Here is a 22,936-nt window from a genome sequence, read left to right on the forward strand (position 1 = left end):
TTTCTCTCTCCTATATACAACCTGATACAATTGGAACAAAAATTGTTATAGCCAATTGATGTCCGATGCAGTCTAAAAGGGTGACATTATTTTTGTTTCATTTTTATATTAAATAGGAATAGGGAGCAGAATATTTGTCTATTTGATCACCTTTTTCTCCCTCCTATATTGTAAAGTACGTTAATGTTGCTATATTGCTGAATCCATCCACTGTACACTATACCGTGAAACACTGCAACATCAGGTGATCTAGACGTTCATTTACCGTTCTGTATAATGTATATATATATTGGACAGTGTCCACGATTTCTTAAGAGGGAAATTCTACAATTCCCTTCAAGTGTCAACATAGAGGTAAACGTAAAATCTCTGTTTACCTCGATGTTCTAAACGAGGCATACCGAAGATAGTATGGTTTATATTATGAGTCATAGAGATAGTGAAGATAGTATCGCTTATATTATGAGTCATGGAGATAGCGAAGACAGTATGGCTGATATTATGAGTCATGGAGATCGTGAAGAGAGTATGGCCCATATTATGAGTCATGGACTATTAGATGCACCGCAATTTAGTAGTCCTTGACTCAAGTACAGTACAGTGTCATCAAGTGCGATTCTTACACAGCTTTAAATGGGAATGCGATATTATACACAGCACTGGAGTAATTAATTAAAGTGAGCACAAAAAAATTACATGTATAGTGCATGGAGCTGAAAAATTAGGCTTCCTATTTTTTCCTACTTTATTCTTTCTTATTGGATGACCTACACCAAATATTATTTAAAAATATGCATCTGAGAACTAATAACGTGTACTGTACAGTGAGCTAAGTTAAGCTTTTCCCCCAACACACTAGGACGAGCATTTACTCTATTGTACACCTATAAATATAATGCTCTACAGTATATCGCTTAGAGCTGGATATGCAATTCGGATCCAGCTAGATGTAAATCAAGCTACCGTTATTTACAGAAATTACAGTTAATTTATCCAAAATAATTGCATTAATTCTTCCATTGCACATTATTTATTATTATCATAATTGCTGTACTGTAGTTGATTTTCAACAATTTCGACTCTTCACTAATTATAATCACACTGAAGTTATTACTAAATTTTCGAAGAAATTGGAGTAGATGAGTGCTCTACAAACATCATCACTTTAATATACTCTATTGGGGTATTGCATAATGAAATATAGGTTGCAATAAGAAATTAACCAGAGCTGCCTTGTAAAGGACCTAGCTAATAGTACCGACGCATGGCCGTCCTTACTAAAAATGATTGACTTATAGGAATCAATTTTCATCTTGCAATCTTACCGCATTGTAGACGGGTTATACACATACAGTAGCTGGTTACGACAATAATGACTTGAATTAGCATTTAGGCTTTGAAATCATTTCAATTTGCTATGAACAAAAAACTGGGTATTAAGTATCTTAAAAGCTATAAAATATTCTTTTTCCCCTTTTAATTTAACTTAAAGAGTACCTAATGAAACGCTTGCTAACCGATCGATAAATCAAAGGTATAAGATGAATATCGATTAACAATTATATTACCATACCTGCAAATTAAATCAACTCATGCCTTTTCCTAGTAGCCCATAATGTATAATATAAAATAAAATCGACTTCAAATCAAATGTTATTTTTAGATACGTAGTATGCATGCAGCTTAGTCAATCGTACAAGATCTTAACCATAAACGAATGAAAGGTGCCATAAATATTTATAAAGATTTCTTAAAAATAACTAACTGTAAGGGATTGAAATCATATATCAAACGATCTCAATGCATAGAAATTCCTAGTACAATTGGTCTACGGCTAAATTCTGGTATCAGAATTAAAGAATAACAAAGCCAAGACTATGGAATTGAGTACTATAATTAAGAATTCGCCTTTCTGAACTGGCAAATAATTATGATGAATGATAAACAATATTTATATCGGACAAAAAAATAAAAACAAACATCCGTATATAAATAAATACATATTTAAGATAAGAAAATTATTCAACTAAAATATCTTCAAGCCTGGTTATTCTTGCTTACGTTCGTACCGTAATTTCGTATATACTTACAATGTACGAATAACGACTTATGAACTACCGTTAAACTTCAGATAGTCTTTTATGTCGCGTAATAATGCAGCAATTACCAACTTTATGTAGTCTCTGTAAGAGGAATGTCTAATGTTGTAGAGCACACTACTATTAATACTAGAATACATTCCACTCGATGTAACAGTACCGTATCATCCAGGTATAGGTAGAACGTACCTGCGGAATTATACTGTTTTGCTACTACTTCCGAAGATCATATCAGCTTGTACATTTATACGATCTCGGACTTGGCCCAGAGTAAGCATCATTATTTAACCTGATTTATATGCGTTACTATTGTTTCAGAGCAGTTACTGTAATAGCTTACTAAATGTAGATACCATACACTACGCGCCGTGTTATTGATATAATATGCTGAATTAATAATTTGAAGTGAAAATATTTTAATAATGCAAATAGAATTTGTAAGAAAAAGCTGTAAAAACTTTGCTAAGTTGCATTACGCTCAGCAAACGTACGTTATTACATATTTATATGTATAGCAACGTAACGTAGATCCGTATCTCCAACTGAGGTGAGTGAAATATCTATCCGGAGATTTCTAATGTGGCATACAAGTAACAATGAAAAAGTATCAACAGCTTAAAAAATAATCGCGAATTTACGACTGTTAAATTCTATTCAGTAACTGGCAGAATCCTATAAATTAAATTAAATTTCTGGAATCACTCTATACAATACTGCATATATAAATATACAAAAAGATTCTATGCTAAAACGCCGTATGTGTTAAGAAATCTCGATTACTAGATGAATTTGCTAGATCATGGCAAAGCACAATCTCAATATATTTGCAATATTCTACGACAGTCAAATAGCGTACAAATGGGGTAATATTAACAACCCAAGGGTCAGAATTTATTTCCTGTATTGCCCGTAATTATATTATAGTACAATTACAGAACAAAATAAAATCGCCATTAATTTCTGATTCATCAAGCACAAAAATAAAAATTCTATTCAATTTAAATCAGACTGAAAATCTTTAGCGTTGACATAAAATTGATATCTGATTCATCAAAATTTAAAAATATGATATTGTTAAAAGTTGAAAGCTAGGGGTAAAGATAAGCTTTACGAAATAGCAACTACGGTAATTCGTATTGATAAAACAATCTTCAGTTAAAAAGTTAGATGCAAATTGGTAATAAAATATAATTTACATCACCTAATGTAATTGCTTTTAAGTGTACATACATAGTACCAGCAATGTATTCATTTAGGAACTGTTCCTTTATTACAATAACGGTATGTAATCCGAAGCTCTGCAATCATTTGAAAGACGATGACAATTAGTATGTACTATAAAATTTAACAGTTAACTATACTATCCACATATTTGACTTTGTATCTTAAAGGAATATTGTTATACCATATGAAAAAGCCCGATAGCTAATACATACTCATATACGATAATAATACAATCCATGGTACTCACATTCTCTTTTCGCCTCGCACTTTCAACATTTTTTCTCGAGTATCTTCCGCTAATCTAGTAACATCATCGCTAGTTAGATCCTTTGTTTCGATAGGTTCCATTACTGTTATGTACATATCACACACTAAATGTAAAGAAATAGAAATGATGCAGCTTCAAAACAAAAATTCAATTTCACGGAGGCAAATGATCAATTAGTACACAAATATAGTGCTACTATTGTCAATGCGAAAGTTTCCAACAGGACCTACCTCTATCTAGTTTCTTTTCATTGTAGATATAAAAATCACTATATGGAGCTATAACAATAGGTATTATAGGAATCTGCCAAAGCACGCATTGTACATATAATGCATAAGGAAGAACAGGTAAAATTAATTTCTTAACTTAGTAACTTTCAAATAAGTCGTTTATCGAAGAATCATAAAGACTATCAAGAAACACAAATACGATTACATACGGTATCTAATTTAGTCAGTTTGTCAATATCGTACTATTATTAAAGTTGGTCGTAGCCACTACGTGCTTAGCTTACGTTGACTATTCAATATCAAGCTACCAAAGGTAATTGTTCGTCTAAATTTTGAACTGTATGCACTAGCTTATACAGTACTCCCACTAGCTACAATATACGTATATCAGCTGCCATTCAATATGTTGAGCCTGTCAATGAAAATGCATGGTTCATACTCTAACATCTACACATATTTGTCGTAGGACGCTAGTAAATTAAGTTGGTAACGTAGATATATTATTTCTTTTAAATATAAAGACGAATGTGAATATAAAGTGTAAAGAGTTGTTACCGTTTAATATCATAAAAGCTAATGCAATATACGCTGATAGGGTACGGTCTCTATTTTTTATATGACCTGATGCTTTTGACAATTTTCTTGATTAATACCTATACGACTATACTATCTGAATTTTATACAATCACATTATCAATATAAGGATCATATAGTGTATAACCATCACTGTTACCTGAGCCTTAACAGCTAGATGAAAAGCCCCTTTCTTAAACGGCAGTAAACCGTCATGCTTGAAGTTTCTTGTACCTTCTGGGAATACCCATAGATTGAACTGGATTTTTATAAGACAACATTAGATTCATGTTATAATACTGTTGCTACTTGAAGATATTATTCTGCCTCAATTACATCACATTAACATACAGAAACACGTTAACATGTTTAGATAGCAATTGATTAGATGCATTAAGTTTGGAGTAACCTATACAATTATATATTACGTTACCTTTTTCTTTTTCATGTCATCGATGACCTTGTTAAATGTTTGCATGGTAGTATCATGGTCTTTTCGATCAATGAATACTGTTTGTATTAGCCATGCAGCTTGGCCAAATACCGGCACATAAAGTAAAGCTTTCTTCGCTAATGTAACGGTTCTAGGTGGAAGAATTCGGAATAATGGATATAAGTCCAGCGAGCTTTGGTGATTGCACGCTATTATATACGGACTGGAGCATTTGTAGAGGTGTTCTAGACCACGTACGCGAACACCGACTTGTAAGATAGGGCTGACCAACCAGAACAGTGGTACTCCACAATATTTAGCTAAGAAGTAGTTATTGATGTTGCCAGGTTTGATGCAAGCCAATAAAATTAAATACGCAGCACACATGAAAATAACTGCATGATACGTTACAAGCCTGACATAAAAGCGGCAAGTACTGGATAACATATGTGCCAAGCATAATACCGCTATCCCCATGGCAAGCACAGTATGATAATCGTAAAGAGCACTTAATGACATGTTGTCATCTGATTAGAACTGTACATTAATTTGCCAAAAACGCCTTTGGTAGGTGTCAATCCCGTCGTAATATACTCCTAACACGCCTGGAAAAGGAGCCCCTGTGCCGAATATCGATCTAAATGACATGAAATCGTGATAGAGTTCGGTAAGGATATAAAATAATATACGCCCTATACTTGCAGTAGCTATAGCTGACTTAAAGTAAACTAAGCAGTGTGTGCTTTACTGATTTTAGCAATGTTTCAATCTATATCGAGAAGGCAAGGCAAGAATGTAATTATACTCTGTTGTAATATGCTGATCTTAGCAAAAGTTTGTAGTGTCAAGATAAAGCAACGTTGACTTTCTACATCGTAATACGTAAAATATTGCAGTGTAATAACCTATGAACTTCTTACCTAATGGCAAACTTTGAAGGAATTTCTACTTTTAGCCATACCTATATTATTTTGAAAGATGGAAATGTTACAATAGTTTTGAAGTATTTAATGACTTCATTACGAGTATAACATGAGATATTCAAATTCAGATCACAGATCAGCATGTATAGAAATCAATGATTTCACTGCTTAATATACTTTTACTGTAGTACTGACATGCTATGCTCAAACAGTCTCTCTTGCCTCCTTCATGCTGTACTTTAAATAAATAAAGAGTAAATAATATCAAATAGAAATACTTTGCGAGAAGATGCGGGAAGGTTTGATGCAGCACATTAGGCCAGTTTGTGAACTTTCCGCTACAGTATTACCGCGTAGACTGTACAGTACAGTATACTGACGACTACAGTATACAGTACTGTAGTCATACTGTAGACTCGATGATTGTAGTTCATTAGCATACGCCTTCTACAACATGGCATACAGCCTAATAGCTCTTGTCGTTATGGTTTAGAAGTGATATGAACTTAACCGTAATGATGTCTAATTTAATTACATACATCATGGACTATTAGAATTATTTTATTGTAGTAGACCATGTAAACATTCACTGAATGAATAATTGCCAATTTCCGTAAAAGAGCTATGAATCACGTTGTACTGTACTATGATAGCTCGTGGCAGGGGGCCCTTTTAGGGCTTCCTCTAGTACTGTCCTTTTTATAGTAGAGTACATAAAAGTTCGCTTGTAAAATACATCACTCAGTATTCTCGATTTATATTCACAGCAGAGGTCTACAACGTCTAATGAACTATGTCCCATCCCGTTCCATCCCAAATCAACTCCCTACGGTAGCTCAGACCGTTCTATCAAGTCTAATGTACTGTCTATGAGTATATATTTGAAGTGGTTCGCTTATATTCTTTATAAAATGTATGTATCATCAATTCATACGCTAACTCAGACCGCTCTATCACGTCTACAGTATAATAATACATGGTGACTACAGATTCCCGACGACCGATATTAAAATATCTAAATTTCAAATTCAATTCTTCAAGTTTAGCCATATAGTCCATGGTATATATTTTAAATGGTTCGCTTAGAAAATATATCACCAATTTATACATTAGCTCAGTCCGCTCTATCACGTCTACAGTATAATAATATATGACGACTACAGATTCCCGACGACCGATATTAAAATATCAAAATTTCAAATTCAATTCTTCAAGCTTAGCCATGTAATCTATGGTTTAGTGTAGTTTAGTTTCAATTTTCGCTTCATTTACGTCTTTAAGCTAAAAATAAATATATTATATCAGTACATCTCGTTCATTTATCTGGTAAATAGCGATACCTAGTAGTGGCGCGTAAACATACTGTAAATACTCTACCGGTTTCGAGAATACTAGTGGAAGCCACACTCGTTATTATACGTGCTGGATTTGTGCGTACTCTACGCGTATCTACTACCGTATTTGCACATTTTACTACATCATTTCTTGCAGTCTCTGCAGTCTACTCTTGACCCAACTCGTACAAAGCATAGAAATTTCGCATTGAATCCTAAAACTGTTTCATTGATAGACCAAGTTGAACACAGTACATCCCAAGTGTACTAATGCCAGCAACAATGATATCATTATATTTCAAAACATTCTTCGACAACGATGTACCATTTTATTCTTTATTGCAGCAGCACAACAGCGTCCCATAATTGCTTAGCAACCCAATTGATATCTTCAATCTCAATGACAGACGAAAAGAAGACAATACTAACAGTATTGACTTCTAACAGGACAATCCCAACCAAATGGTACAAATTTACATAACAAGAGGCAATTACCCACATCAATTTTTGATATGCAGTACTAAAGATGATTGGTAGTCATTTTCCTTCTCCATTGTCTTATCTCCTACACTTAAATCGAAATTGTCATTTGAATAGCAGATCGTGAAAAAAGACAATATCATCATTCCATTCATCACATGGATTAAGTCCTTCATTACTATTGTAATTTTCATCATCAAAGAACGGTTATTTAAATTGTAGTTGATTTTTATTCCATTCTTAATCGGAATAACAAAGTCTTTCCAGTTAACCGATTACTGTTTCATTAACGTAGACTTCTATCTTGGCTATATGCAGTACTCTATCATAATGTTCGTTATGTGCAGTATTTACAGTCTTAATTTAGGCTATCAGTCAACAGTAGTAGAGAATGAAGGTTGATAATTATAATAACTATTATTGCCAATTGCGAAGGCGTACCGCAGCGATATAGAAATATTGCATCGATAGTATCAATGCACTCTATATTCCTATAGTGTGTTTTGTAATGCGTAGCAACCGATCTACGGGGTATAATCTACGTGTACTACGTAGAATATAGTCTATTGTAACTTTCTCCTACTTATTTTGACTTTCAACTATAGTCCGTTAATAATTAATCAATGATAGCGTAGTATTTACGGACCTCATCATTACTGATATTGAATTGCTATTAATTGTATGGGTAAATGAATTTCAAGCCAGAATAGCCTATAAATCAGGGAAAAGATTGTTGTTCCATGATAATCACTCTTATCAATTATTCCCGCAAGACTGTAACAAAATTATGATTATAAAGTGGAATGTATAATATGAGATTTAATCGTGTGAATCTAGACGATTTACAACATTTTATTACTCAAGGAGATGAAGAAAAGGTAGCTGCTATCCTTCAGCGTTTAGTTGACGATGTTCACATTAAGAAGGACATTTGTACATCCTATTTCAATAATGTAAGCAACAAATCCAAAATTTTACTGGGCTTATTTAAATTACTGCAATCACTAAGGCCAAGGTAAGCTAGTGTTAAGATCCTAACTTTCAATTTTTGTAATGCGATATCTTAGAACAAGGAAGTTATTGCTACTATTACATTCTATCAATAAGGAATCGATTTTTATAAATAGTAGATGCAATAACCAAGTCTAGCCGTCATTTCGTTATAGTAATCTGCATCTTTAAAGTAAAACTTACTCCTAGTTTATTAGTAAAATTAAAACTAAACAAATTGCAGTTATTGTGATTGTCTGTTATTGGACTCTCTGAGTAGAAGGGTTGGCGATACTGAAAACTATTGACGATGTTGATGTAGTCCTGTAACACGATATGGGCAGAAGCTATGCCATGACAGTATCAACCAAGTCTTACTTAAACTTCATTAGAGTCTTATGAATTTTCCCAATCTATCGTTACCTATATTCTATAAAACTTCATCAGCTTTTATCATTTTATCGCTTAAGAATGTTCATATCGTATTTCGCTTAATCTGAAATAGAATCTTTTAAAAATGAATTAACTACTATATTCCATTTTCATACACAGCCGTATCAAACACTTTCTACGCTTTACGTAACCCTTTAAATCAATCTATTTTGACGCTATCTGGCATTATTTTTTCTCCTTAAAGAGATAGATAGCTTTAAAACAAAACGATTGGCCTATAAAATATTGATCTTTCTCATACTAATTAATGTTTATTCTTCTTCACTGGCTGATGGTTATCATTCTTTATTTACCGATATTCTACCTATAATAACTACTATAATAGGACAGAATCGATTTCAATATTTTGAAAGATCTGTAATTTCTATCGCTCAAATCCTAAAATTGTCGTGATACATTATAATATATGATCAAAGAAGTAGGAGTGTTGTTGTAGAAGGAATGAAATTTAGATTATCTCTTAGAGTTAAAATCATAAAACTATGATTGTACTTATAAGCGGTAACACCAAACTTACCTTTTTCGTAAACCTATCCTACTTATATATATACACGTAGTTTAAACAGTATATACGAACATAAAAGCTGTTTCATCTCAGCCATTATTCAGCCTACTTAAAACATACACAAGTAATAACTTTTTTATCGCAAGAAGAATAAACGGTTTCCTTGTTAACAAAATCACCTTTGTTATTAAACCCAAATCAACTGAGTTAACAAACAGTGTTACTACATATTCTGATTATTTTTTTTGAGTAGGTTAGCTGGGAATGCATCTTATATTATCGGTACCTTGGCTGAAAGTGAAGTTTATCGACATGAAATTATGAATTTGTTGTTAAATTCGTCTAAAGGTGCCATCAAAAATGCATTAAAGAATTTAACCTCTATGATGCTTGCGGATGACGATGAGACCATTATTAACGCTGCCGGCACCCTAGGAACTTTGGTAAATCAATAACAATGAAAATAAACCTTTATTATTGTTATATTTACTTCTTTTACTAGATAAATATTACAGTAATCGGTCGCAATTGCTGTTTCAAAGTGTTAGATGGCCAGGAAAATGGCAAATACCTTGTACTTTATCTCTTAACTTGTGATATTTTAAGGGAGCATAGAAAGCTGACGTGTTAATGATAACACATTTATTATTACAACAATATTATAATTACGTAAAGTTATGTGGTTGTAATGCAGTATATGAATTTTATCCTATTGCATTCTTCACTCCATTATGTCGTTAGAAATGTCATCATAGATTATAGGAGAATTTAATACAATAGCAAGTTAATTTACTTATTATTGTACTTCTTATAAAATTACCGTAAAGTGTACATTATAGTATAGAGTGCTGTATAGTTATATCGAATTATTGAAGATACTGTAGCTTAAATTCTAATTAAAGACCGTATAGAATACGATAACTTAAGCGAATTAGCATTTGTAATAGTTAACTACCGTTAAGATAGTGAGGGATTAATCTTCATTCTTCTATTAACAAATACACAACTAGCAATTTATATACCACGGCGAGAGAGTGCAAATGACAATATAATAATATAATTTTGTAAATATATTTCTAGAACTTGACCAAAGTGACTACGTCACTATAATAAGGACATTGATTAAAAATTTTATGCCGTTATAATTTTTTTGAGCGATATTTTCTAACAGTGAATCTACACTTATTTATATTCCATTACAGGCTGAAAGTTCAGAAGGTCGTAACTGGATAGTGAACCAGGATATAATTTCTCATACTATCAGCTCAATAACCAATCTCCTATCTTCTAGAAATTTGTGGATAGCAAATAATGCTGCCCTTGTTTTAGCAAGGTATATATATCCTCCTCATCTATCTCGCATTTAAATTATACATGTAATAGAGTAATGGATTAAGGAAGTAAGTGTATTGCCTTGAGTGTATATATATACAAAGTTAACGAATAATTTAATTTGCGTAGACTGACGATTTCAGAAGTAGGTTGCAAAGTTATAATTAATCATCGCGATTCAGATCGCATATTAAGCGAATTAATAGAGGCCTTAGGTGCTGATAAAGCAGGTATATAAATGAATTGAATTTAAATGAATTCAAGATACTCACTACCTTGTAATTCTTAGAGTCAATCCATGACTGATATATTCCACTGGTATTTCAATTTTAGGAAGAGGTATGAATGCAGCCTTTGCTGTTGGTAGAATGTGCGATATTAAGGAGTCTAGATCTAAGCTATTAGCTCTTGATAATAGCCCAAAAATGGTACGTATAGTAATGGATGTTTTAAATTTTCCGAATTTCTTACGTTGTCAATTCACCATTACTTGAATAACTAGAATATATTTGTAGTTACTAACCTGTTCTCTATCGGTAATTCAATATTTTCATAGCTATCATCATTAGCTGAAATGTTAGCTTGTCCTGATCTGGGTTCTGGCAAAAATGCTTGTTACGCAGTTAGTTGTTTAGCTGCTAGTGAAGACGGTCATGACCAGACTGTCCACAGCAAGCATGCTGCCTTTATTTTTATTCAATTGGTTAATTTATTAAATACTAACGATGCAGAAACTGGATGGTTTGCTGCTATGTAAGTAAACTTTCACTTTCCATATTGGTCAAGTTATGTTTCTACCTAGCTAAATAATTTTTAAAATATTATTCGTAAATATGTATCAATTGTTAATTTGTCCTATAATATCCTAGGACCTTAAGAACGCTTGCCTCACGTAAAGATGGACTTTTACAATTAAGGAAAAATAGTACCATTGTTAAATCAATACAGGTACAGTAATTCTGGTCGTTAATAAGAACTGTGCGGCTAATGGCCCTCTCTAATAACTCATAAATTAATCAACATATTCTGAAATCGCTCTTACCTACTTTTCAATTATAGGAAGTATTGCAAAAGAAATTTGTAAGTAGCGATATCAAGGCTGAATTAGAAGAGGCCTTGAAGTTGTTGGAAAGATTACAGAAGCCACCACCTCCTGTCTTGCAAGGTTTGCATTCATTTTAAGGCACATTTTGTGTGCGGTACTCTTCGGTCTTTTACACTTAATCGTTCATGAAGAAACTGACTAAATATGTAGAATTATAAGAACACTGTAACTGTTTTGCCTCTGTTTATACAGTAATTTTTCGCTCTATACATAAATGAGCTTTAAAGCTCAAAACAGTTAGTGTGATACTGGTAACCAGTTATAACAGTTTATACCATTACCGTACTAGACTTATAGAATTTGAAAATAAGTACTATATTATATTTAGTTACGGATTAAATTGCTCTACAATGTAATCTAAAGTACTCACGAAAGCAAATTAGGCTAAATTAAACTATGGTAATAATACTACTATCCTAGGTAAAATCTAAAGTCTCGAAGTAAATCAACTTGATATCACTTCAATTAATTGCTCTCTAGATAATTTCTGTACTAGAGAATTTCAATGGTGTGCGTAATGAACTACAGCTATTCTTTCTGATTCCATATAATCATGCATAATTATATGACAAGTATATTTAGTTATGAAATCGTTACAGGATCATGGAAAGATTAGTGCAGCTAATGCTCTTGTACTTTCTCACACGAAATAGGTAATGGAGAGGATGCAATTATTATAACATGGAATGAAACCGTGCAATATAATGGCCTTCCTGTAAAATATAAACTTCAGCAAGGTAAACTGGCCTATTTCAATAAGCTGATTCTCTTTTTCTATGTCATGAAATCTAATATCATTACCCTTTTCAAATACTGTATATCATCACTTTCTTTTTTGGCTATCTAGGAGATCAAAGTGTTTATGTTGGTGAGGATCGGACATTTACTCTCAGCAAGTTAAAACCGGATACTCAGTATGAATTTAGATTAAAGTTGATCAGTGAGGGAGATGAAAGCCCCTTCAGTGAAATAGCCTGCATTAAGACTCCAGAATCAAGTATGACAAGTTTATAGTGTGTCAACAATATTAAAGTTACCTTATTTTGCTCGTAATTTAAAGCTTTATTCTAGACTTTTCAATCGCATCAACATTCTCAATTTTCAATTTCTACTAGCGCCATCAGCTCCAGTGGAACTTGAGATACAGTCAGTGACTTCCTGTAAAGTTGAACTCATCTGGAAAGAACCCCTGGAGAAAAATGGAAACATTGTAGCATACGAGATCTATGAAGGTAACTCGGAAATTAAGCGTATTGCATATTTATAAATTGTTATTATGATCGGTAAAAATAGAAAATAGTAATGAAGAGAGTATTCTAAAATAAATATACGAGTATAGTATAAAGAACACACACTCAACTCCGTTTCTAACATATAGGGAAAGGATTAATTGAAAAAACCAAAGTACCACTTATAAGTATTCATCATCTTTATCCTAACAGAACATACCTATTCGAGGCAAGCATGATTTATGATTCTATTTGCGTTGCTAGTGCTAATATTTGAAAGTATTTTCTTAGGTTGCTGCTTGTACCTCAGTTGGTAGCGGTCCAAAAGCAAAAATTGAAGTAACAACAAAAAATGGTATGGTAAATAGTTCGAATTTTTATTTCGTACCGCACCATACTTAGATTTTAGAGACTTCATTAACGAAAACTAGTGAGAGATAATATCAAACTGTTTTGTTTCTACTCCCAGATTTCATTTGAATATCCTATAATTGTAATCATAAGCATAACTATTGCTATTTGTTTCGCACTAGCATCACAGTCAATGCCTAAGCCAAGTCTGAATACTGATGGAGACAATGTTACCATCAGTTGGAAATTTCCAGAAACTCTGGAAGAAAATGTGAATCAATTTCAACTGCTAATAGATGGAAAGGTAAGATATTATGTTATAGTATCTTTTTCGGTAGCTTGAGAAATATCAAAGAGGTTCTGAGATTACTTTCAATAAATTTTTCGTTACCGTCAATTTATATCGGCGTAAATAGCTGTAAATATTACTTATAAATTTTTAAAGAATTACCGAATACCTATAAGTATATTATCACTATCATTAAAACGTGTGAATACTTCTATCGAGCTGCCATAATATTCTCTCAGTTATCACTTTGCGATTGATCTAATTCCAGCACTACATTCTATATTATTCGGTTTCAATGGTATGGAAAATTAAGCCAAGCGAGACTGCTAAGGCCTATCGAGCAGCAATAATATATCTCACTTTCGTTTAACAAGTTGATCTATCGGATAATATTCATCAATTGTATTGCTGCTCATAGAGGATTTTAACTCACGCTAAAATGGAGGCCACATCTGTATCTACATCCCCAACATGCTGTAAATAGTGTAAAGTTTAATGCAGATATCCTAGTCAGCTGTTACGATTTGGTTACTGCTAATCTTTAAATCAGCTACAATACGCTAAATTATCATGATTACATTATGGTAATAATTTCAAAGGAAATCTTAGTTGTTTGGTATATAATTTTATATTACAAATTATTCTGTCCCGTTTATGCTCACTATTAGGATTATTATATTATATCACAGTATATAATCTGGCATATTCCTAATTTTAATAATACATCACCCAATGCTCTACGTTTAAAGAAGATATCGCGCTATTACTACTGATATTGTACTGTAATTTAAAATTTGACATCTAACCCAATCCTTAGTTAAAACCGTATCTTGATATCTACCGTTTGCAAGTGTCAATTCAGCATCACGTATTAAGTAAAATTTAAACTTGCTATTTCACAATATTTACAGTAATTATAATTATTAATGATATTAATTGAATTGTAATTTAGATTTTGATTCATAATTAAATTAAGATTTATATCAAGAATATAAATTTGGATATACAATTATTCCTTTAGGTAGTATACACTGGACAAGAAACACAATATAAAATGACATCCGCACCGATCAAAAATAAAGAATATAAATTTAGAGTAATGCCATTTCAGACCGTAGCTATCGAAATTATATTTTGCATATTTCATGGATAATGCTTTCAATTAAAATGCTATAATAGAGAAAAGCGTCATAAGAGTAATGTTAAGATATTGGTTCTCCTTCATATCTTAGGTTTATTTATGGACAAAGGAGGGTGAAATTATACAGAGCGAAATCTTAGTTACAGCCATATCATTACAACTAGGTAGAGTAGTGTGCTATTAATCAGTCTTTCCTAGTGAAGCTAAATCTATTAACTATTCAGAAACTATTGCATATATTTAAAGAAAGAGTGGCCTAGTTATCTCCATGAGATAGAGAATTAAGTATATTTACTATTATTAATTTGTACAGAAACTACTGATACAGTAGATACAAAAGACTATAGTGAATATCTGGAATCTCAGGAAGGTAATAATATATTGAAATTATTTAGCAGAAGAGTTTACTGACAGTAGAACTTCATTAATTTTGTCAGTACCGACTAAATTCATTTCATTTTGGCAATTTATAGTTACAAGCGTTGATGAAGTAAATTCAGAAGTAGATACAATTAAATCTAGCCGAACGACGACGAAATCGGAGACGAAAACCTCGAAGGTTAAACAACGGAAAGAAAAGAAAACTTCTAAAAATAAGAATGCCAAATCTGCAACGGAAAGTAGCGTTGAAACAGAAATAAAAGGAAAGGTAAATTGATACGGAATTACGAGGGGAATTCATTGCGTGTAGGTTGCAAGAAGTTATTAAGAAAAATTCAATTTTGGAATTAATTACAATTTTTAAATGATTTGTAATCTGTAATAGCAGGAAAAGTCAAAAAGTACGAACAAGAAAGCAAAACAGCCCAAGAATCATTGTCATCCAGTGAAAAAATCAAAATCAATTAGTCATCATAGCAGCCATCGGAAATACAGCGATTCATACCTTAGCAAAGACGATAGTCTAGATAGCATAAATCGTTTACTTGCTAAGATATCTTATGATGACCTCAAAAGCAAAGACTCCTCTCAGAGTTTAACAAATAGTAGCTCGAATTCATCGAAAGAGACTCGTCCAACTGTCGTTCGTACATCTAGCAATCAGCAAGATCGTATAAAAGAGAAAGTTAAGGTATTTTCGGCTTACGATAAAATAATAAAAATACAATATGAGCGATTCTTAGCTATTCCCCTAACTGTCTTACTCAGACTAAAAAAAATTTTTATCCTAAATATGAATTTATTGTAATAAATTATTACACTACAGCAGCGTACATGTAGTAATTTAGAATTGAAGACTTGCTATAAAATTATTGAGTAAAGTGAGTAAAGATTTTCATTCTCTAACATGGGAACTTTTATTGCCTGCTGGTAAATGTGGCCTTATTAAAACATTTATAATTTTTATTTTATATTTCTTTTAATTAATTGAAGCTTATCATTACAATGTTGTTTTGATTCGTACTGATTAAATATTACACAAGATAAACTAATTCATATACCGGTTCAGGAACTTATTCATTCACATTAAAGTACCTATATGATTTGTTACCGGAAATAAATTGAACATTCCGATTCTCTAGTTTTAACCATATCATTTCACTTATAATATTCCTATCTTGTACAGTACAGTGCCAATAGATTTTTAAAGCATCAAAACTTATACGTTTATATGTTCACATATACAAATTTTGACTGTGTTATACTTTTAAATTTTGATAGTCTATCAAGCAAATGGTTTCTGCTAACATTAATGCGAAATCAGCTCGCCCCAAGAGTATGTCTAAATCAGGTAAACTAGCTACTATTTTTGCTCTCTATAATGGCAACCTGAAAATAACTAAATTGTATCAAGGTGCTTTATTTTATACGACTGTACTAAACTGATTTCCATAATATTATCGATGTTAATCGATCAATGATTTATAACTGTATTCTCTTATTACTCTATAGCTTCCTTAGATTCCATTCGAGAATTACATCTGGTATGTGAAGATTTACTTCAATATCTCCTTTATAAATCAGATTTTGGAATAGTACTGTAATAATATTTCTTCTAAATAATTAATTAAAGAACTTGAATATAAATAATAATCACTTTAGAGTTTCTCATAGCTAAGTTTTCTTTTGCTAGCCAATATTTCAACTCTAATTTATAAAATTAACTTCTAATCTCCATCAGAAAAAGCATCGTTCAATCAAATTACCACTCGAAAATTCCAGCCGTTACAGTGTGTTACAGCCATTAGAAAAAAAGCGATCCGGAAAGCCAGTTGAGCAAAGTAAGATTTAATTTGAAACCGGGATAGCTAGCGATAGTAATAATTAATAGGTTTCAAGTGAACGATACAACTACAGTCTTCAGAGCAAAGCAAAATAACTAATAATTAAGGAAATCGTAGAAGTTTCGTAAGCTTAACTCCACCAACACTCTCTTAAAGGTGAAAATAACGTGCGCTATAGCAGTGGAAATGGACAAAAATCAATACCAAGTTATCATGCTGTAGACAAGTAAAATTACAGTTAATTTTTACTGCAATGATCTTTACTAACAATTTGATATTAAATAAGTACGATAACCATGATATTTCAAGGTTAATCATCTAAAACTAATCAATTTAATTGATATTTTATAAATTAGCATTGATTTAGAAAATATGACTTCATCTAGCCCTTGGCCAGGACAACACTACCAGTATGTTATAGCCAGATAGTTTGCATTTATGTTGCTCACATTTGTGTTGACTTAGAAATTATCATATAGATCTGAACTATGTTATAGACTTTATTTAGTCTTAATTAAAATTACTACATCTACTTGATTGGTAGTTCTTATATGTGTATTCGTCTATTTCATCTGCATTCTCACAGAAATGTAAACGTTCCTGACATTTTTTACGGCTGTCTTATAATTATATGGTCTTTTCTTTAATTCAGTACCTTATAATACATGAATGACTTAACTGCACATTTTTCTAGTCTTTCTTCTCCTTTTCTGTGTAACTCATAATTCTATAGAGCAGCTCGTAATGGAGAGAATTTACTTATTTTAAGTATAGTTTTGATAGGAAGAAAATCTTGTTAATGTAGTCATAGAAAATAGCAATTTACAACATCCTCTAATTAAATTCTGTATAAGCAATACTACTACAGTATGCCCTTAAGTTTATATTATTATTAGATAGAAAGGAACTATTATTGCCTGTAAATCTCAGTAGAAAGCAAGATATTATTAATAAGTATTAAAGCGAAGTGATAGCAGTTTTAAAGTGAATTAATTTCTGTTTGATGATTGTTATAATAGGGACTACGAAGATTCAAGTGATTCTATCTTCACTAAGGAAGATGATTCAGCAGGGTTAGTATACAATTTATGACTACATATGATTAAAAAATTCATGAGAAGACTGCTTTTATCCTACGTGTTTGCTAGGGGTAGGTTCATAACAAAGTTAAATTGATAATTTTGTTATTATAATTTCTGCGATTGTAGCTATTCAAAATGGAGCTACCCTAATCATCCCCATACACCGTCATCTAAAGATCCAGTAGTATTGCAAAAATATAATTTGGAGTTAAAATTGCATTCACAAAGCGATATTAAAGCAATGCCAATTAAGAAAAGATTTATACCTATGCGAATGAAACCTGTTTTTGAATCGCAAACAAATCCTATCGGTTCTAATCCCAATCATCATAATAGCAACAACAATAATAATAGCAATAGCAGTAATCCCCATCAGCGCATAACGAAGGCTAAAGCTAATCTGCCAGAGTTGGGTTCAGCAAGCAGTAGTACTTCCAATAATAGAAGTTATCATTCAGGTAATCATGGCAATGAAAGGATTAGCGCTAATTATTTTACTGGTGTGGCTACCATTCCACCAATTGATCAAAAATCTCAATTAAGTAAGCTGTCATAAAGGAAATACCATACATGTTAGGCTCAGCTTCTATTTTTTTATTCTATAATGTGATAGAAGATAAAAATACTTTTATTTATTAATCTTATTTTCTACCACATATAATAACGAATCGTCTCATCCTATTTAACTTATCACAAAATTACACGTACAGCAATAAAATCGGTCATCCAATAACTGTAATACGGATAGAACTTATTGCTAATCTAGCTGGCTTATTAGTATTCAGAAAGAATATTGGGTATCTTAAATTAATAGGCATTGTAATTAAGTCATTTTATTCTATTTTGATACGATTCTATCTCATAATTCCACTTCGAAGTGTTACCACTAAAGTATTAGTATCTGTTATCATAAATTATCATGTTCTTATAGCTACAATTTCAACCTTGTTATTACTAAATACCTGTATTATTATCCTATCAAAGTACAGATGCTCTCCTATTCACTAATTTGAAAGCAGTTTTAATGTAGGGCATCCTTCCAAAAGCACTTTATCGCAGCTGCTTCTAATCGTTGATAACTAAATTTCAATTATCATAATCGATAATGGTTCCTGTTTAATTACTATATATAAATGATTTAAACTCTAGATCATAATTAATAACAATATCATTTCTGATTGACCTGGAATTATTTAAGCATAATCCGGTAATGTTGTTAAATACTATACATATATATCTATCGTAATGGCTATAAATGGCTATAAATATAAATGTGTATATATATAGTGTGTGTGTATTCGAAGTTATGAATATCCAGTTGATATATATATAAGGAACGGGAATAACTAAGCCATACATATATAACGCGATATCTTTTAGTATTATATCGTAATTACCATTAATTATTGCTATCGATACTCCAGCTCTCGAAATAATCTACTACAACATTAACCGATTGGTGTAATTGAATATTAATCATCATTTGGTCTGCTTTATAATTTAATAAATGTTTCAGATACACATGGAGTCTTAAGCTATCTGCAAGATATTCCATTTTCAATATGTTAATGATTAGGATACCGAGTGAAAATATTAAAATTGCGTTTACATTTACTGTATTTATTACCAAATTTCAGGAAATAGATTAAATGAAATCTATATGTCGTAGAAATGCACTAGTTGTTATCGTAGAAAGTTCTAAATAAATTTTTTACATTTTGAAACTCAAAGATTGCTCAATAGTAATTTGTTTGACTATGTATTTAAAAGTCTCGTACTAATTGTTAGAAGACAAGCAGAATTAATCTACTCGTATATTTTGCACTATAGATTAGTTGCTGTGATAAAGCATAGTACTGTAGAAAACTTGTATTTTATATATGCAAAATTGTTACTGTCAACCCTTACTAAGGAATTGGACAATCTTAAGGAATTACAAGTCATTCCTTAATTATTTCTTGGGAATGTGTGGTCAATCTTTGAAATGGTACTAACAAATACATTTACCCAAAAGACTTTTAACTTTAACGTCACACAATACATAAGAGTATTTATTCTGATTATGGAACTAACTTACCTGTGCTGTTCATTGCAAGACAAAACAAACAGAAATAGCTTTAACAGTTACGTAGCTACTGCCCTAGGATGCCTGAAGTTGAATTGGATACTCCTTAAGATTGCCTAATTCTAAAGATTGATAGTAAAATTATGATTCATTTATCGTAATTAGTTTATTATCACAACATATAGAATTACGGTAACATAAAAACAAGCTGATGAAAACTACGTATAATCACAATATTTGCAATCTTATGTGTCTGCTGCCATATAATATCGTAAAAGCAATAGCTAATTGAGCGGATACGAATTAGGGATATCCTCTAATTCTATGATATATTTTAGTTACAGTAGATAATATCTTACTACAATATTATACTAATAAACAGCACATTATTAATTATAGTACGCACTATAGAATGAGCATTATCGTAATCTTAACATGGTGCCAGATCTTGCTGAGAAGTTGTATATTTTCATAAAGTTTGGAAATGAGCTTTACTATAAACGAATACAATGGGCTATTTGTATGAGATCTAGTAGTCTTCATCACTTTATAAGCATGAATATTTACCCTCTTGTAATGAGATCATTTCTTCTAGACAGAATAATAAATTATTAACCTCTAATATTAAAGCTAATATGATAGACTTGTGTGTTTAGAACACCCAGGTAGTAAGCTGATGACTGGGGGAAAATTGAATCTCGGTACGGTAAGCTTTATTTTATATAGATAGTGCGTGTTTTTCTTATCGTGAATTAAATTAATGAATGGGTTTACTCATTTAGACCAAGATAAACCTTGGCAAGCTATAGAAAATGTACTAACATTGCTTTAACAGTACAAGATTTTCCTTATCGATCGATTTAGCTGATACAACATAGTTCATACAGATCGCCCTGTTAAAATACAGTTTTAATAACCGAATTATACCTTGTATGCAAGCATTAAAACATTTCACAAACGATAAGAAGGCTTAAATTTTCGTCAATTCAAGTAAATTCAAAAGTAAGACTTCTTGGAATTTAGCCTATGTAGTCTAATTGGCTTTTACAAAGACCTAGTTTTCATCATTTAAATTCTACGTGAAATGTCATTAATTCTTGGAAGAGAAAATAGTTTACCGCAATTTCAGGGCGTGTTGCTCTATATATTTATCGGAATTCGTAGTTATTAAGAACTTTATTGAGTCTACAGTCGATATAAGATAAAAAATCATTCTTCACTCATCGTAAGCGGAAGAACATTATCGTTATTTTAGCATGGTATCAGATCTTGCAAAGAAGTTACAAATTATCATAAAGTTAGAAATAGGTTTTACAATCGGTAATTACAATACGCTATTTGTACGAGATATTATAGCAATCGCGTTATGGGCATGCATATTTTCCCTGTTGTAATGTGATCATCTCATCTAAGGTAGAATAACAAATCATGAACTCCCCTTTCAGGGCTAAGGTGATCGATTTATATATGTTTAGAATACCTAAGTAGATGACTGGGAAAATTTTGATATATCAATCTCAGTCTGCATTACTGCATACTGGTACATGTTTTCTTTGCGAATTAAAGAATGAATTTACCCCCTTTAGACTAATATAAAGCTTCATAAGTCATTGAAAATGAACTAATATAAAAAGCCAACGCTTTTACCATTTCAAATTTTGTTTCATCGATCCATTATAACTGATATAACACGCTTCACGTACATCAATATATAACATGGATTTAATTATAAGTTATACATTGTAGACAGGTTTTAAATTTTACAAACCATAGAAAGGCTTGAGTGATTCAACAATCCACACAAGGTCAAAAGGTATGTCTTATTAAATTCTACACTTTTTAGACTTGTCGATTGTTATAACGCCTTGTTTATTAACAATTAAATTTTACGCATAATATCTATTAATTTTTGTAAGAAAAAATATTCTATCGCATTTTTAGAGTATGTTGCTTATCTACCTTTTATTGCTATTTAATTCGTGTATCTACTGTATATTCGAGTTAGCATCCCATTTCTTATACTTCATCTACCACAAATAGCCTTTTTTTATGAGTTATTTCTTAATTGATCCTCATCAGCATGTACAATCTGAATAAGTTAAAAGTTACTTTTTGCCACCCTAACTATACATTTATGTTGTTATTTTCCCCAATAGCTGTAAATTATAGCAGAACTCGATTTATCTTAAATACATTATCACAATATAAGTGAAGTAGTTTAATCACATTAATCGATACGTGACTACAGAGAAGGAAAATTTTTCACCGAGATGCTTCTTCATTCTCCATACGTTTGCACGGAATTGACAATTTTAATATTTGCGTTTGGTTGGATTTCAATCAATGGTAAGTTTACTCTAGTTTAGGTAATAATATATCAACGATAGTCACATATGACTATGATATTGGCGTTAAAGATTAAAAATCAACTAAATTATTGCTCAAAGTAAAGTATTAGAAATATTTTCGCATCACATAACAAAATAAGCATACTATGTTCTATTTTGATTATTGCAAAGCAAATCAGAAAGATAGTGTATTTCAAGAAATTTACCTGTCCTTATTCTATACTTGCATAACTCATGACTATAACATTTTATTCACG

The 22,936-nt window shown here is 31.6% G+C and overlaps 2 protein-coding genes across 2 annotated transcripts; one reads left to right on the forward strand and one right to left on the reverse strand.

Annotated features, from left to right (window-relative positions):
• Positions 1-3,566: 3,566 nt before the first annotated feature.
• TRIADDRAFT_53228 (uncharacterized protein) lies at positions 3,567-5,346 on the reverse strand (the record flags this gene model as incomplete). The annotated part of the gene is made up of 4 exons (XM_002109847.1): positions 3,567-3,694; positions 3,822-3,894; positions 4,555-4,653; positions 4,828-5,346. The coding sequence occupies 4 exons, from the start codon at positions 5,344-5,346 to the stop codon at positions 3,567-3,569; spliced, it is 819 nt and encodes a 272-aa protein (XP_002109883.1).
• A 3,021-nt stretch (positions 5,347-8,367) lies between these two features.
• On the forward strand, positions 8,368-18,822 carry TRIADDRAFT_53229 (uncharacterized protein; the record flags this gene model as incomplete). Its single annotated transcript, XM_002109284.1, has 24 exons — positions 8,368-8,579; positions 9,766-9,955; positions 10,715-10,845; positions 10,974-11,074; positions 11,178-11,272; positions 11,401-11,597; positions 11,714-11,792; positions 11,904-12,009; positions 12,603-12,686; positions 12,797-12,946; positions 13,065-13,181; positions 13,712-13,833; positions 14,840-14,914; positions 15,051-15,123; positions 15,273-15,329; positions 15,433-15,608; positions 15,726-16,031; positions 16,622-16,691; positions 16,853-16,884; positions 17,082-17,181; positions 17,341-17,410; positions 17,541-17,594; positions 18,204-18,257; positions 18,393-18,822. 24 exons carry the CDS (start codon positions 8,368-8,370, stop codon positions 18,820-18,822), a joined length of 3,081 nt encoding a protein of 1,026 aa, XP_002109320.1.
• Between the last annotated feature and the right edge of the window lie 4,114 nt (positions 18,823-22,936).

Source organism: Trichoplax adhaerens, genomic scaffold, assembly GCF_000150275.1.
Source record: "Trichoplax adhaerens TRIADscaffold_2 genomic scaffold, whole genome shotgun sequence".
Lineage (NCBI taxonomy): Eukaryota > Metazoa > Placozoa > Uniplacotomia > Trichoplacea > Trichoplacidae > Trichoplax > Trichoplax adhaerens.